Source organism: Monodon monoceros, unplaced genomic scaffold (assembly GCF_005190385.1).
Source record: "Monodon monoceros isolate NGI ecotype Baffin Bay Population unplaced genomic scaffold, NGI_Narwhal_1 Super_Scaffold_10, whole genome shotgun sequence".
Lineage (NCBI taxonomy): Eukaryota > Metazoa > Chordata > Mammalia > Artiodactyla > Monodontidae > Monodon > Monodon monoceros.
Window position 1 is genome coordinate 18544627 of NW_021703766.1, and position 14816 is coordinate 18559442.

The window sequence follows — 14816 nt, forward strand, 5'->3', positions numbered from 1 at the left end:
AGGGTTTTTTTCCTGAACCTTCTCCTTCAGGTGATGTGAGATGGGTAAGGAATGGCTGAGAGAGAGAGAAGTGGGGATAAAAATACAGGTGAATGAAGTACAGGAGAAAAGACAGGGCAGAGAGTGAGTTAACTGAGGCATCTTAGCTAACTTGAATGGGAGGGTGTTTGGGAAGCGTTGCTGAGGTAGGGCTCCTACATGATAAAGTAGGGTGGAGGTCTCTGGAGGCACCTGTCACCCTGGAGCCTAGTCAAGGGTCCTATCAGGCCTGAATCTGTCCTAGGGCCAACAACCTCCCAGCATGGGCTTTAGTGCAAACCTGGCCTGCCAAGTTCTGGACTCCCACCCCTCCTCCCCTCCCAGCTGATTGCCTGGGCCCCTCTTGTAAAGTCCTCTCCAACTCAGCCCCAGTTCTCCTCCACCATTTGTAAGTCTTGTATCCTTACCTCCTATCACCCTCTATCATGGTCCATCTCTGAAACCCCCCTTAACCCAAGGACTGAGTAGGTAGATCACTCCTCTGTGCTACTACAGAGGGGGAGTTGAAGGAGTAGACTGAATAAAATGTCCTATATATAAACATAGCTGGCTTACATAGGGCCTTATAGACAATGAAAAGGAGTTTAATATCAGGATTAGTTTTCAATTTAGAAAATGGAGAATAAAGTGGAGGGAGTGAGAGTAGAAGCCAGTGAGGAGGCCATGGCAGTGCCCACACAAGTCGTGGGGTGATGGCTTGGAAGAGGATCCTGGCAGGGACAGTAGATGACTGATCAATAGAGGGTCTCACCCTCTCTGAGGCCTCCTCCTTCCCTCAGGATTCTGCCCGTTCTGATTCTTGCTCTTCTTCTCCACCATGATGAACTGGGGCTCCTCTGTGCTTCCAGAAAGCCTTCTGGGATTGTTCTGACCTCACACTGCACACCTCTTCTCAAAGAACGAGCTTGTGGAGAGCGTAAGGCCAGAGGAACCCTCATCGTGACCCCAATTTCTGCAGCTCCAGGTCACCTCAGGTACTTGAATGTAGACTCCAATGGGGGCTCCCCATCTTCTGGAACAGGCTCCCCTCAGATGAATCAGGACCCCAGAGAAGGAGAGGAAAGGGTACTTAATCTGAACTGTGTCTTGAAGGCTAAGGTGGTAGTTCAGCAGAGGGAGGAGGAGGTGAGATGGACAGGAGCCTGGAAACTGGAAAGAACCTGGGGAGGGGGGTAGACTGGCTGGGGGTGGGGTTGCGGACACTCTATCACCTCACATGGCCCCTAGGGGCCAGGACAGGAGGGGCAGGTAGGGCTAGGGATGCCAGCCCGGGAGAACAGAGAAATATGTGCATTCCCACACATCTTGGGTCACCACCAGAAGTCTTGGAACCTGCTGGCAATGGAAAGCTCTGCACTGCCCCTGGGAAATGAGTGTTTGTGAAGAGAAAGACTGAGTCCCCTATGGTGGTCTTCAGCCCGCCCATCTCGTCCTGGGGATCAGCTTCTTGAGGCCTCCACCCCAGCCAGGTGGGCCGCAGTGGAAAGAAAGGAAGGAGCTTGGTACAAATATAAATACCTTTAATGAAAGCCGAGCGCTTTCGAGACGGGGCTGGGGGCCTGCGGGGGGGGGGGGGGACACGCTGCTACCCGGCCAGACCGGCTAGGCCAGAGGACCCAGGAGGCAGGCGAGTGCCAAAGCAGCCGCCAGCAGAGGGGGCTCGGGGACCCGAGTGGGTGCTGGCGCTGTCGCCCGCAGCGTCTCCTGGTTGGTCTCTGGGCCCGCCCCGCGCTCCTGAAGGCGTACAGGGGTGCCGCACAGAGTGTGCAAATTATCTGGGTGTGGGGCCCGGCGAGCTTCTTGCTGTAGTGACTCCCACACGGCGGCGGCCTCCTCAGGGCAGCCCAACAGGACTCGCGAGGCACAGGTGTGGAAATCATTCCAAGACCTGTCAAGGGTTTGGAGTCAGGGTAATCAGGTGGGGCAGGGGGCTTTGGAATGGGAGGGAGGAGGTTCAGACCCCAAGGGTGTGGGGTTGGGCTGCTGCCCTCACGCCTGCCCGTACCTGCAGACGCTCTCCAGCTCACCTCCGCGGCCCATGCTGTCCCCCAAGCGGATGAGACACTCGGCAAAGCCCTGGTATATGGTGTCACAGCGGCCTGGGACCGCTGTGGTTGCTGCCAGGGGAGATACAAGGACTGGGGGTGGGGGTGGAGAATAGTTGATAGGATGAGGTGGCGTGCCCTCACCATCCCTGCCCCTCGCCGCCAAACCCCAGGGGCTTGTTTACCAGGGAGCGTTCTGGGGATGTGACTCAGCGTGAAAGGGGTGCCCCAGGGAACTAAGGGGCACATCTGGGGACCACCTGCCTCTGCCCCCTTCTAGGCAGACCTGGACAGGATAGGTGGGGATGGGGGAAGAAGAAGCCTCATCCCAGGAGTTGGCTCTTCTTCCGAGCTTCTGGGTCCCAGGTCAGGTGAGAATGGTCCAAATGAGAGTACGGACATGGTGAAAGGAGGCAGGTCCCCTGGCAACTTCCAGTTTCTCTGCAGCCTAGACAATCTTTGTTTGGCCTTTCCATCCCCTCCCCAGAGACAGGTGTTTTCTGACGGGTAGGGGAGAATAGAGGGGGTTGGGATCCAGGTTCGACCCTAAGAGAGGACCTCAGAGATCCCACAGTTGGTCTGGGAGTCCCGCAAGAGGTCAAGTCTCCCCTTATCAGGATGGGGATTGTGGAATTTGGGGGTTCTTCCCTCCGAAACTAGGGTTCAGTTCCCACCCTCACTTTACATCCTGAAGCCACTGGCACACAATCCCTCCCTGGAGCCCTCTCACCTCCTCTCCACCCTGACTCTCAGCGCTCAGGAGGGCTGTGCCTCAGCTCCCACACAACCTACACCCAGCCTGGGGAGGGGGTGTGTGGACTGGGCTGGGTCCAGCACGCCGGCACTCACCAAGGGGCGGCAGCAGCAGCAGCAACAGCCCCAGTGCACAGGGCGGTTGCCAGCGGTGACAGAAGCGGCAGCACATCTTCCCTGGGCTGGGAGCCTAGTGCCAGAGCTGGCAGCTTGGAGTGCAGCCCTTCGGCCCAGCCCCGAGAAGGAGGAATTGTGATTGGATGGGGGGTGAGGGTGGAGCTCAAACCAGCCAGCAGCCCCGCCCCCCAGTTCAGATAGGCAAAGAAGGGAGGGACTCCAGAGAGAAGAACCCAGGAGCTCGGGGTGGTGCTGAGCTGATTCCAGGGCCCTTGCCTTGCCTCAGAGATGGAGAGCGGAGATCTGGGAAGGCAGTTGGGCAGATGAGGGTGGGTGTCCAGGGCCCTGGGGTGGGTTGGCCTAGACAGAGCTCCAGGAGAGGGGGCAGGTAACAAAGGGCAGTTATCAAAGTCATGCCAAAGACATACGAAAAGCATACACATACTCCATTTTATTCCAAAAGCATTTAATTGAATTTCTCAATGTTTTTCAAAAACAAAAAGAACCAAACTGGTGGTAAAAAGGAACATGGAAAATTCAACTAAAGTGGTGTCATAATCTCAGGGGTCAGGCTCCAGGCATGGCAGAACCCAAGAAGGCACAATACCCACCCTGGGCCCAGCCTAAACCTGCTGGCTACCACAACCTATAGACCATAGCCAGTGCTATCCCCATCAAACACGCCAGAGGTGGGAGCCTGAGCAGGTAAAGGGCAGACATGACCCTGCTTTGGCCTAGGCCTGTCTGCTGACCTTCAGTGCCACCCCATCCTGGGCAAGGCAGGCTGAGCTAAGGGAGGCTGGGGGTCATAAGGCCGTGCAGCATGAGGCTGAGACGCCGGGCCGCTTTGCCAAGTGAGTTGTGTGGCTCCGCCTGCAGGAACTGGAAGAGCTTCTGGCGCACCTGGGCCATGACGGAGCCCATGTGGTCCCGAGTGATGGGGTCACTGTGGTCCAGGTGCATCACAGCCTCTTCCAGGTAGCTGGGGGTTTAGGAAAAGGACAGGCTACAGGTGACCTCCAGCAGAGAGGAGTGCCCCCTGGTGGCAATGAGGCCCAGAGGCTGATAATGGAGGCCTCAAAGCCTGAGATGGGTGGGGACAGAGGGGATTGGTGGAGAAAATTAAGGAGGGGAGTCAGGCAGGAGTGGGAGTCGCTGCTTTGAACTGCTCCCTGCCCTTCACCACAGCCCTAGTCCCTGACTATGCCCACTCACCTGAGCTTGAGGTCAGTTCGAGTGCCGAGGTCAGAGGCCAGCTGCTGGATGAGTGAAAGGAGTACAGGCTGGGAGAGGGGGCAAGGTGGCTGCCCAAAAACCTGGCCTGGGTCTACAGTTTCACACACGTACAGCACCAGGTTCAGGTCGGCAGCTGTCAGGGCCTGAGTAGAGAACAGAGTTTATAGCTAATGTCAGGACAGAATGCCTGCTTGTCTGGCTATGTGGCCTGGGAGAGGATGACCAGAGTAGGGCATCCTGAGGGGGATGCTTTGGGGCCCAGAGAGAGCACTGTAGGGCTGTGTTGTTACTCTAGGGAATCAGGAAAGTTTTCCTGAGAAGGGTGGTTCTGAAACAAGGTAGACTGAGGTAGGAAGAAAGGGATCCAGGGTCCAGACAGAGGGAAAAGCAAGGGAAATGCCCTGGAGGCCAAAGAGAACCAAAAAGAGTCTGCTGAGGCCAGACCACCCAAAGCATGATGGGTAGAGTGGAATGTATGATGTGTGAGCCTTGTCAGGAGACTCCTGACTCTATCTGGGCTTAGTGCCCGGCTTACCTGCTGGAAGGCCTGATTGAGGTGGCCCTGCTGCAGCAGCTGCAGGATATGGGCTTGCTGGGCTTGGCAGTCGAGGTGGGTGGCAGGGACAGGTGTGCCAGCGGCTGAGCGCATGGCCTGCATGATGCTAGAGGTGACGGCAGCCTGCTGCTCCTTGAGTGCCACACTCACCTCACCCTTAACAATGCGCTGCACCTGTGCTAAAATTGCCTCTTGCAGGCTGCAAAGGCAAGTGAGGGAGATGAGGCTGACAGGCAGTTGAGTCTGGCCCTTTCCAAACCCACCACCTTGCTCAGTGCCCTGCCCACACACCTGCCCACAGCCACGTGCAGCTGGTGCTGCACCTCAGCCCGAACGCTGCTGGACACGGTAGCTGCCATCTGCTCCGTGGCTCCCTGCAGTGTGCTGACCAGGCCCCGCAGCTGGGCCAGCACGGGCTCCCGCGCCTCCTGTTCTCGTGCCTTTCGGCTCTTCATGTGGCTCTCCAGCTGCTGCAAGTCTGAGAAGTGACCATGGGGGCCATGAGAGGGATGGTAGGGAGAAGACGAGAGCCCTTCCCTTCTTGGGGCATATGACCCTACTCACATTCCTGCGTGCCCAGTCGGAAGCTATCATTGATCTGCTGGAACATGGCCTGGCAGCTCTTCTCAAAGGCAGGCAGTACCACGCTCTGGAAGGCTTCACGGTAGGCGGCCTGCATTGGCCCCTGTAACGTGTCTGCGGCTGCTCGGGCAATGGCATCTGTTAAGTTCTGGGGGTGGAAGAAGGGGCCTGAGTTGAAAGCTGAGCCCAAGCCCACCAACCACCAACCTCCCTCACCTTGGGCCCCATAGCACCTTGGACTTCAGCAGCTTGGAGATATTCTCTTTCATGCTACCCTCCACGGCTGTGAGTTTGGTGGCCACTGAGTTGCTCAGTTGGCCTGCCACGGGCTCCAGACTCCTAGACACACCTGGGACAGGGTGAGGAGGGAAAGGTAGAGCCATGAGAAGAAGCTTGACAGGTAGGGGGCCCCACTCCCATCTGGCCCACCCAGAAGTCTCCATGCAAAACTCACACGGAGGAACCGTCTTCTTGATCTCATCCCGTATGCTGCGCTCCAGCCGCCCAGCCACAGCTGAAGATAGCGCTTGGGACAGCTGTTGCGTCAGCTGCTCCTGCAGCTGCCCACCACGCTGCTGTCCCTCGGCCAGTGCCCGCTCCAGTCGCCGCTCTGCATTGTAGCTAAGGAACAGGGCTGCAGCAGGTCCCATATCCCTTCCTGGGCCAAGAATGCTGCTGCCGCCCCATGCTGTGCCACTGCCCACAAGGATACGCTCCTGCTCGTGCCGTGACTCTAGGGCACGTTCTACGTGGCCCGTGACGGTGCTCTGCAGGCCTTCAAGTTGGGTGCACAGACGCTGTAGCAGCTCTTCTTGGCTGTGCCGAAGCTGTGCCAGCTCTCTCTGCTGTTGCCAAATTAGTGCTGGCCAGTCCTCAGGGGCCTCTGCCACCTGCCAGAAACACCAACAGCCACATGAAGCCCGCCCCGCCCATCCCCACACACCAGACCAGGGGAAGGCTTGGACCCTACCCCACCCCCACAGGCAGGAGTCCCAGAAGCAGAAAGGGTGTTTGCTCGCTCACCTGGTGCTCTGTGAGCCGGGATCCCACGGACGAATCCCTGCCATAGAGGAGAAGCACCTCAGGCCATGTCAAGCAGGCAGCCTGAAGACCACCCCTCTCCCTGGCCCCAGGACCCGTCCTACCCGTCATCCTTTTTGCCCTTTCGCTTGAGCTTGGGTGAGGCCCGAGGAGATCCTTTGGTCTTCCAGTCCTTGGCAGGAAGACGTGGAGTGGGAACTTTGGTGCCAAAACCCCCTGCAGCAGAGGCCAGGCTGGCCACCTCATCATCATGGTCGCTGTGGGAAGGGCAGGGAGAGAAATAGGCACCTACCCACTTGTTGGCCCTCCCTGTGAGAGGAACGGTGCGGGGTGGTGCCTACCTTTGCTCGGCACTGGCATCCTGACTGTCGTGTTGCTGTAGCAGGTGATAAGGTGGTCGGTGAAAGGCCAGGCTCTTGTGCTTTTCCTGGAGGCCATTCCGGGGGCTGGGGGGACAGGCCAACTCAGCAGTGGATGATTCCATCTGAAGCCCCTACCATCAGCACATTTCCCACTCCTAAGCTCCTCACCTCTCTGCCAGGCTGCTGCAGGTCTCACGAGTAATGTCTGGTGCCGTAGGCCAGACCTGACTGTCAGGGGCCGTGGCCTCCTGGGTCAAGGCTGCCTCCAGGAGGGAAGGGGTACTATGCCGATCCCCATCCCCAGGGCCTCCATCCAGGCTAAGCTGGGGGCCAAGCTCGGGTCCCGGCCGGGGCCGTGGAGACAGCAGGTGTAGTGCTGAAGCAGCTGAGGCCATACTGTCTGGCTCCAGGCCCTCCGGAGCGGAGGAGCCAAAGCCACGGGACAGCGCCTCAGATGCGATCTCAGGGATATCCTGGGACAGGGCAGTGGAAGCCGAGGAGATAACATCGGGGGAGCGGGTGCGGCTGGGGGACGCCTGGGGTAGCCCCAGGGGCTCCACTTCCTGCAGCTCCAGGGATAGTGTAGAGGCAGTAGGCACCTGAGGTAGGCCAAAGGTGGGAACTTAGGTGGTGGGAAGTAGGAGTAAAAGGAGTACAGAGACGAAGCACTGGCGTGTGTAGTGATGAGAGATGGGACAACGGGGAAGGGGGAGGAAGGTCAAAAATGGCCGCAGCCCAGGAGGAGAGGAGGTGGGGATGGAAAGGCTGAGGATCTGCCCTCCAGGGACACCGGGGGCTGAGATACCCTCAGGGGAAACATGGACCACCTGAGGAAGAGCAGGACCAGAAGACAAGGTGCTGTGGGAGGAGACTGCCGCCAGCCTTCCCACTCCCATATACCTGCTATACTGCACTTCACACACACCCACATACGCACCTGCCCAGGCCCTTTGGGAGGCAATTTGTCGGCCGGACTTGGGAGCAGGCCAGGCAGGAGGCTACGTGGGCTTGCCTGCAGGCTGCTGCTGCTGCTCATTGTCAGACCGCCATCCAGCTGTAGCTTGGGGCTCAAGGTCAGCTCCTCAGGTGGCCTGCTGGCAGGAAGGATGAAGTGTAAGCAGCCAGAGCCTGGCATCACCTGGCACCAGCCCCTGACACGCCCTAACTCTGACCCTCATTTCACCTGGGCAAGGAGGGGTCCACGGCCGAAGTACTGCTCATGGCAGACACCGCCGTAAGAGAGGAACTGCTGCTGCTGCTGCTGCTGCTACTGGGAGATGCAGCGATCTGGGGAGATGTGGAGAACGAGGGCTGTGCCTGTGGGGGGCACTCCCAGGGCCTCCCTCCCTGTGCCCCACACTCCTCCCGCAGCATACCTGCTGCAGGGAGGTGCTAGGTGTCATGAAGGCGTCAGGTGTCATCAGCTTGGGCTTGGTCTCACTGCTCAGACTGAGGAAGTCGGCAGGTGCAGGCAGCTCCACGATGCGTCGGAGGTCAGACTGGGAACCGTGAGTGGCCGATCCCAGGCCCTCAGAAGCCAGTTCTGGTCGAGACTCTCCAAATGCTGTGGGAAAAGCTGCCACTTGAGTCAGATCTCAGACTCCAGTCAGAGCCTGCTTTCCTGTCACCCCCAACTCACCAAAGTCCTCATGGGCAGGGTGTGTAGGGAGCGGGACCACCACGTCAGGGTTCAGCTGTGGCTGGAAGCGGATCTGTACATCTTGCAATGCCCTGCAGGGAGAGCAGGGGGAGAATATGAGAGTCAGAGTCAGCAGGGTAGGGAGGGGCACAGACAGGGCACAGGCAGGCCTCCCCAGCACACTCACTTAGTGTGCACACAAAAGAGCTTGATGAGCACACCAGCTGCAGACTCCATGGCACCAGCTCCGTGGGTCCCATCTGCAAGGACAATGTGGACGACTAAGGCCCTGGCCCTCTGAGCCTCAGCACTCCCCTACATCCCAGCACACATCCCTGACCCTGCGCGGCTCACCAGCCCCTAGGCTGTCATTCTCCTCCTCGGCTGGCAGCACCTCAGTGTGCCGCAGCCGGCAGCGACTCACAACCTGGATACCGAAGCTCAGCACAGGGTGGGTGAGCAGGAACTCAGAGATGGAGCTGAAGCAGGCACGGCCCTCCTCCTGGTTCTGCAGCAGTTCCATCACATAGAGGACCTGCACAGGTAGCGAGTTCACAGCTGAGCTCAGGGGCTGGGAAGATGTGGATGTGCCACACACACCCTTGTCCTCCCTGATGATATCAGCTCTGCCCAGAGTGTCCCCACTGCAGCCCACCTTCCGTTGCACATCGCTGAGAATCAGGTATTCTGCTGAGAGGTCCAGGCAAACCTTGAGGCTGGGGGGCACACTCACTGAGCTGAAGATATCTGGGGAGAAGCTGGAGGGGGTGGCCACGAGGCAGGATGAATGAGACTGAGAGGGTGGAAGGAACCCAACCCTGCCCCTGCCCAGCCCCACAGCCCCTGCTTACCGAATGGTCTGCAGGCAGGTCCAGGACACCGTGCACCACATCTTCAGCTCCCGATTCTGGTCAGCACCAGTAATAAGGAACCTCCAGAAGGGGACCCTGCAAAGCAACAAGGCACTGAGTGGCTGGCTGGGCCCCTGCTGGGAGCCCAAAGTCCAGCCCACCACCCTCCTGCCTGCCCACTCACTCACTCAGGATCCTGTTTCTTGTGGTTGTCACAGAACAGGAGGCAGGAGAGGGGCCTCCCATCGTGAGGCTTCCACTCGTGCAAACACCTGCAGGCAGGTATATGAGTGGCCTGAGTGGGTGATCTGATCTCCTACCTGGGAGAGCCCAGGCCCTCAGGCTCCGCCTTACCTTGGCTCATCCTGCCCCTCAATGTAAATCTGCCAGAACTTGACGAAGCCATCATGACTTGCGGTAGCCAGGACAGTCCCATCAGGTGAGAGGGCCCCTTCACTTAGGCACTGGGAAGAACCCAAAAAGCCTTGCTTTGCCACCTGACTAGAGGTGGGAGCAAGTCCTCCTCAGGTGAGGATGGCAGTGAGCTAGGCTGACCCAAAGCGGATCTGCGTGTTTGTATGAAAGACAATGAATGGGGGCGGGGTGCTGTAGAGAAAACCAGCTCCATAGGGTGCACGGTTAGGTGTGAGCGCCACAGGAGTCAGGTCCCTCTGTGCTCCGAATTCCCATGGCAGAGTGCTAGAAAGCTATGTGGGCAGCTGTGGGAACAGGGAATAGATGAGGGACATAAAGGGGTGGGGAGAGGAGGGCAGCAAAGGCAGTCAGTTGCAGGCTTACTGTGCTGTGGCCTTTTACCACGATGAAGCCCTGCTTGATCTGGCTGACATCCACGGGCCAGGTGCTGTGGTTGGAGCGGAGCATGTCCAGGTCCCACACCTCAGCCTAGCAGGTACAGGGAGGTGAGCGTTCAGCCCATGACCACACCATTGCTACTTGGTCCCCTCCTTTCCCCCCAGGCCCAGCCCCCTCACCCGGTCCTCATGCAACAGGGCCACCGTTGGGCTGCCCTCCTCACAGCAGTCCTCACTCTCTTCGGGGATGAAGGGGCACCAGATGATCCTGCGGAAGTGATTCAGTGGAGTGCCCTCTGGCTGTCGGATATGGACCAAGATCTCTTCTCTGAGCAGGGTGTTAAGGGCTAGGCAGGTGGATAATGAGGTATGTCTGGCAGACCCAGCTCCGCCCACTTTTCTTCAGTCCCCCATCCCACCCTGGGAAAGGATACTGAATTTTGCCATTAACCAGGGCCAAGCGCCACACAAACAGGTTGCCTGCCTCATCCAGGCAGGCCAGCTGTGGGGAATTGAGGTGTGCAAAGGCCAGATCAGCCACACTGCCTGTGAAGCCTTTGAGCAGGGTCCTCTCTGAAGTGCTGACACTGATCACCCGTACCATCGCTGAGCCGTTGTTGGCAGCTAGAATCAGGAGAGCGGTAGGCCATGAATAAGTATCTAGGCCCAGGCAGCAGCAGAGAAGCCCTGCCCTTGCCTGCCTCTCTGCCACTACCAGTCTCAATCTCTGTTTTCTCACTCGGCTCCAGAAGGCCTGGCAGAGCTGGGGCCAGCACAGACAAGCCTTCCATTATACCTCTACGGTCTGAGTGGGCTGAGTGACTGGACAGTAGAGCTGCATCTCTGGGGCTACTAGCAGAACACCTCCCTCCTCCGTACTGTGCCTACTCACCCCGAATAGCATAGGCCAAGAAAGAGTTGGACACAGCAATTAGGTTGCCATAGTAGTATTTCTGCTCCCAGTCATACTTGGCGACGGGCTGGATTTTCACCTGAGAATCAAGAGTGAGGAAGGTCATAGAAGTCGAGGGCTGGGGCAGCTTTCCTGGAGCTGAGGTAGCCCCCAGCATGCCTGGGGACAGTAGAGGCCATATGCGCAGGCCCAGCCACCCATTCACAACTCTTGGGGCCAGATTCCCACAGAGACTTGGCAGCCAACCCTGGCTTCCTGAGACTGGGATACACTACCTGTCTGTCAGGATAGTCCCCATAGGTACTGGCAGCATGGAATGGGGGAGGGACAGCCTAAGTGTGCCCCATCCATTATACATGCCATGACATCCTGGTGCCCACCTTGTTGCTCCCCCGTGCCTTGCTCGAGATGCTAGAGTCACTGCTGGCCACAATCTCCACCTCCTTGGCCAAAATCCCGATGCAGGTGGAACTGTCGTCTCCTAAGAGGCAGCTGGGGGGAGGGGTGCATAGCGTGACTCTTGTCCACCCAAAGTCTCGATGGGCAGGGTTGGGGGGAGAAGATACAGACACTCTGGTGAAAGTGTAAAGTCCCAGATGCCCAACTCTGCCTGGTTCACTGGTCCCCAAACCTACAGCTTCCCTTGCTCACCTCCCTCCTTGGGAATGGCCCTACTTCCATGCTAAACCAGGTGCCCAAACTTCAGATCCAGGCCAAGCCCTTGAGCTTGTCGTTGCCCCTCATCCTAGTGCAAACTCAGTGTGGTTAAGTGTTCCACCCCAGGTCATCTAGTGGGGAAGCATCAGAGGCTGCTGGACCCTCTCCCCTCCCCTTATGCCTTTAGTTCACAAATGCCTCAAAGACCCCATCACCACCACTCCCAGACACTCACATGACCTGCTTTTCCTGCAGGTTAATAGGAGGCATGGCTCGGAGACCAGGCTTGTTTGTTGAAGTACCATCACCTGAGCAGAGGGGGTCTGGGACCAGGAGCCCATTGAGATCTCCATTGTAGGCATTAGATGGTCGCTGGCTCTCTGCACTGGGACCTAGAGACAGAAAGGGCCACTCTGATGAAGTTATTCCACCTGCCCACTGGCCTCTCCTCCTGCAGAGCTTCACTCAAGAACCATGAGGTGCTCTAGGAACACTCAACAAGGCTTGTCAGTGGGGAGGAGGGCCCTTTGTTCAACCTTTATTCCATAAACACTGATGGTGAACCTAATGCATGCTAGGACCAAGGATGAGCATGAAGCTCTTCTACCTGGGGGAAGGGTATAAGAATGCTCTGAGTCCAATGAATACTCAGGCCTGGGTCGGTACAGAGGGACTCTGTGTACTTGAAGGAAGGCATGGGAAGGGTCAGGACAGACTTTACAGAGGAGGTACCATCAGAGCCAGCGTGGCTAGAACACACAAACACGGGAAGGATGGAGGGAAAACAAGGCTGCAGAGGTCTCAGGTATGAGGCTAGGGTGCTTAGATTTTCCCTGTGGTAATGAGAGCCACAAAAGTTTTAAATAAAGTTTTAAATAGGAAAGTGACATGATCTGCTATGGCCAGAGGACTGACTGCTCTAAAGTAGCATGCAGGATAGTTGAGAATCCAGGTGAGAGATACCAGGGCCTACATCGGTGGGCTTCTAAGGCATGGAAAAACATGATAAGATGTGGAAGTAAGAAAGGAAGGAGACTGCCTGACACGGAAATGGCTCAGAAGAAGCCACCCTGGAGGAATGGACATGAAGGAGTTGGACAAAGAGTAGAGAAATTATGGGGTAGGGTGTGTAATCAGGAAAGACAGCCTTTCAGTTGTTTACATTGGCTGTGTTTCAAGCACCCTCATAGGTTCAGACACTACTCCAAAACTCCGAGGTAGCAAGGAGAGTAGGGCCTCATATTCAAGGAATATGACAAGTTTCTAGTCACAAAACTGCCTGGGGTCTCACATGGTCCTCCAGTGAGAGGAGACAAGCAAGGGCTACTTGGCAAACAGGGGAATCAAGTACCAGTCAGTAAGCAAAGAGTTAAGAGGACCACCTCACTTGCCTCAGAGCCACCTTAGCTGCTCAGGGGTAAGCTGACCACTCTCCTTTCCAGGCAGGCTACCATGAGGACAAACAAACAAGCTACACATTACCCATGCCAGGCTCTACCAAACCTTTGTGAAGACTAGTTTGCTAGCAGCTAATAAGCATGAGAGGGCCAAGCCAAGCCCATGAGTCCAAGGAGCACACACTCCAGGCCTGGGGAAAAGGGCTTGGTGGTTCCAGGCAGCAGATAGATTTTCTCAGAGATTAGAGGTTAGCTAAACCCAGGAGTGAGCACCAGTGCCTGCTTCCAAAGGGAGCCAGTTTGGGCTTTCCAGCAGGTTTCAGAACAGGGTCTGAGGAAACACCAATTCTCAGCTCTGGCCACTGCACATCCACACCTCCATTACCAGCCAGTCTCTCAACCACTACAACATTTCACAGGTCCCTGAACCTGCCATGAAACTTTGGTACTTTCACATATGCTATTTCCTCTTTGCAGAATGTCTTTCCTGACACCCAAGCCCGTCTCCATATTATAAGACCTAGCCTAAACATTGCTCTTCTCTCAGATCTGTTCTCAGGCATTCTCCAGCCCCCACCCCACCCACCCTATCCCCATCACAGTGCCAAACACTTCTCTCTTTCAATGAGAAGAGCATTATATTACACCTTGTTAGCTCTGTGTCCTAGGAGCTCACTGAGGGCAGGAGCAGCTGAGGTACCACTGCAGACCCAAGAAAAGTTTAAACGAATGGACGTAAACTAGGGCTTGCAAGATGTTTGTAGATCCAATCAGGACTGTGCAGTCTGTGATTTGCCTTAAACCCAAAGAGGACACGGAATTGGGGGTGGTCACCGTCGTCCTGAAAATCAGCTTCAGAATCGCATGCCTAGAGTCTGTATTCCAGAAGGAAGGGCAAGTTGCATAGGAGATCAGCAGCTCTTCATTACAGCGCCTAGGTCTAGATCCAGAGCTCCGCATACAGAGCCCAGACTAGGCCTCTGAACTATGCCAAAAGGGTAGGGAACCCGGGCCAGTCCCAGGAACACTAGAGACGTTGCGGCCAGGACACCTGGTGGGCTCTGCGAATTCAGAGAAGGTGCCTCACCTTCAGCCGAGACGCTGAAGGACGAGGCAGAACGGCCCGGCTCCGGGATGGGGCAGGATCGCACCCAGGGGTCTGCGCCCTTCAGCAAGCACGCTCAGGGATTTGCCGCTCCAACCCTCGTCTGCCCTCACCAGCCGGGAGGATGCAGAGCCGGTCCTGAGTGACCCGAGGGCCATGAGGGTGGCCGAGGCCCGCACCGCCCTTCTGCCCGCTCACCAAGGACCCACCCCCACCGTTCCGGCTCACCCCCCGCGGGCCGGTCCAGCTTGAGGATGTCCCGCAGGTGCTGCGTGGCGTCCTCGATGTCGATGCTCGCGCAGGAGGAGGCCATGGGCCCAGCCGCGGGCGCCCGGGTCCGCGCCGCGTTCGTTCGCCGCCGCCGCGCACCGTCCAGCTGAGCACTACCCCGCCAGGACCAGACAGTGGGACCAGTCACTACACTCTGTCCACCCAAAGCTAGAAAACCGCCACCCGCGCCGCGTCCCTGAGCCCCGCCAACCCCACCAACCGCCTCCACTTCCGGCCCGCCCCAGACTCGGCTCCCGGAACCTGAGCAGAGCGGAGAAGAAAGGTTCCGGGCTGGGGGTCGGACGCTTCGCCCCTCCCGGAGCCCGCCCCTACCGCGGTCCTGCCCCTGCGCTAGTAGGGTCTGGGGAGTTCCTTGAGGCTGAGGCAGAGCAAATGTCCACCTACTGGACCGCCCAAAGCGCCCTACTTGCCTCAGGATAT

General features: G+C 57.6%; 2 protein-coding genes across 6 annotated transcripts; both read right to left on the bottom strand.

Annotated features, from left to right (window-relative positions):
* Positions 1-1641: 1641 nt before the first annotated feature.
* NRN1L (neuritin 1 like) lies at positions 1642-3359 on the bottom strand. Of its 2 annotated transcripts, XM_029211148.1 has the most exons (3): positions 2934-3359; positions 2045-2177; positions 1642-1927 (listed from the first exon to the last, which is right to left on the bottom strand). In XM_029211148.1, the coding sequence occupies exons 1-3, from the start codon at positions 3007-3009 to the stop codon at positions 1642-1644; spliced, it is 495 nt and encodes a 164-aa protein (XP_029066981.1). In that variant the 5' UTR covers positions 3010-3359. The 2 variants fall into 2 exon arrangements, 1 of the variants encoding a protein (XP_029066981.1); XR_003791871.1 differs by lacking the exons at positions 1642-1927; positions 2934-3359 and adding an exon at positions 2371-2690 and having other exon boundaries at positions 2076-2177.
* A 42-nt stretch (positions 3360-3401) lies between these two features.
* Positions 3402-14588, bottom strand: EDC4 (enhancer of mRNA decapping 4). 4 transcript variants are annotated; one of them, XM_029211124.1, is made up of 29 exons: positions 14334-14588; positions 11839-11995; positions 11327-11438; positions 10926-11025; positions 10468-10657; positions 10214-10361; positions 10020-10124; positions 9576-9685; positions 9410-9493; positions 9222-9317; positions 9026-9128; positions 8725-8905; positions 8558-8630; positions 8371-8462; positions 8108-8295; positions 7915-8018; positions 7669-7825; positions 6900-7330; positions 6711-6815; positions 6474-6626; positions 6352-6388; positions 6041-6218; positions 5783-5938; positions 5562-5677; positions 5311-5476; positions 5038-5224; positions 4726-4945; positions 4170-4333; positions 3402-3936 (listed from the first exon to the last, which is right to left on the bottom strand). In XM_029211124.1, the coding sequence occupies exons 1-29, from the start codon at positions 14416-14418 to the stop codon at positions 3744-3746; spliced, it is 4191 nt and encodes a 1396-aa protein (XP_029066957.1). In that variant the 5' UTR covers positions 14419-14588; the 3' UTR covers positions 3402-3743. The 4 variants fall into 4 exon arrangements, with proteins under 4 accessions (XP_029066957.1, XP_029066967.1, XP_029066947.1 ...); XM_029211134.1 differs by having other exon boundaries at positions 7669-7822; positions 7915-8048; positions 8090-8295; XM_029211114.1 differs by having other exon boundaries at positions 7669-7822; positions 8108-8307.
* Between the last annotated feature and the right edge of the window lie 228 nt (positions 14589-14816).

Excerpts from the sequence above, each read along its gene's own strand:
- NRN1L (XM_029211148.1), bottom strand. The coding sequence starts at position 3,009 with ATGTGCTGCCGCTTCTGTCACCGCTGGCAACCGCCCTGTGCACTGGGG. Across the intron at positions 2,178-2,933 it reads GCTGCTGCTGCCGCCCCTTG|TCCTTGTATCTCCCCTGGCA; the intron begins GTGAGTGCCGGC and ends CCCCACCCCCAG. Across the intron at positions 1,928-2,044 it reads GAGCTGGAGAGCGTCTGCAG|GTCTTGGAATGATTTCCACA; the intron begins GTACGGGCAGGC and ends AACCCTTGACAG.
- EDC4 (XM_029211134.1), bottom strand. The coding sequence starts at position 14,418 with ATGGCCTCCTCCTGCGCGAGCATCGACATCGAGGACGCCACGCAGCAC. Across the intron at positions 11,996-14,333 it reads GCTGGACCGGCCCGCGGGGG|GTCCCAGTGCAGAGAGCCAG; the intron begins GTGAGCCGGAAC and ends TTCTGTCTCTAG. Across the intron at positions 9,129-9,221 it reads ACCTGCCTGCAGACCATTCG|CTTCTCCCCAGATATCTTCA; the intron begins GTAAGCAGGGGC and ends CACCCCCTCCAG.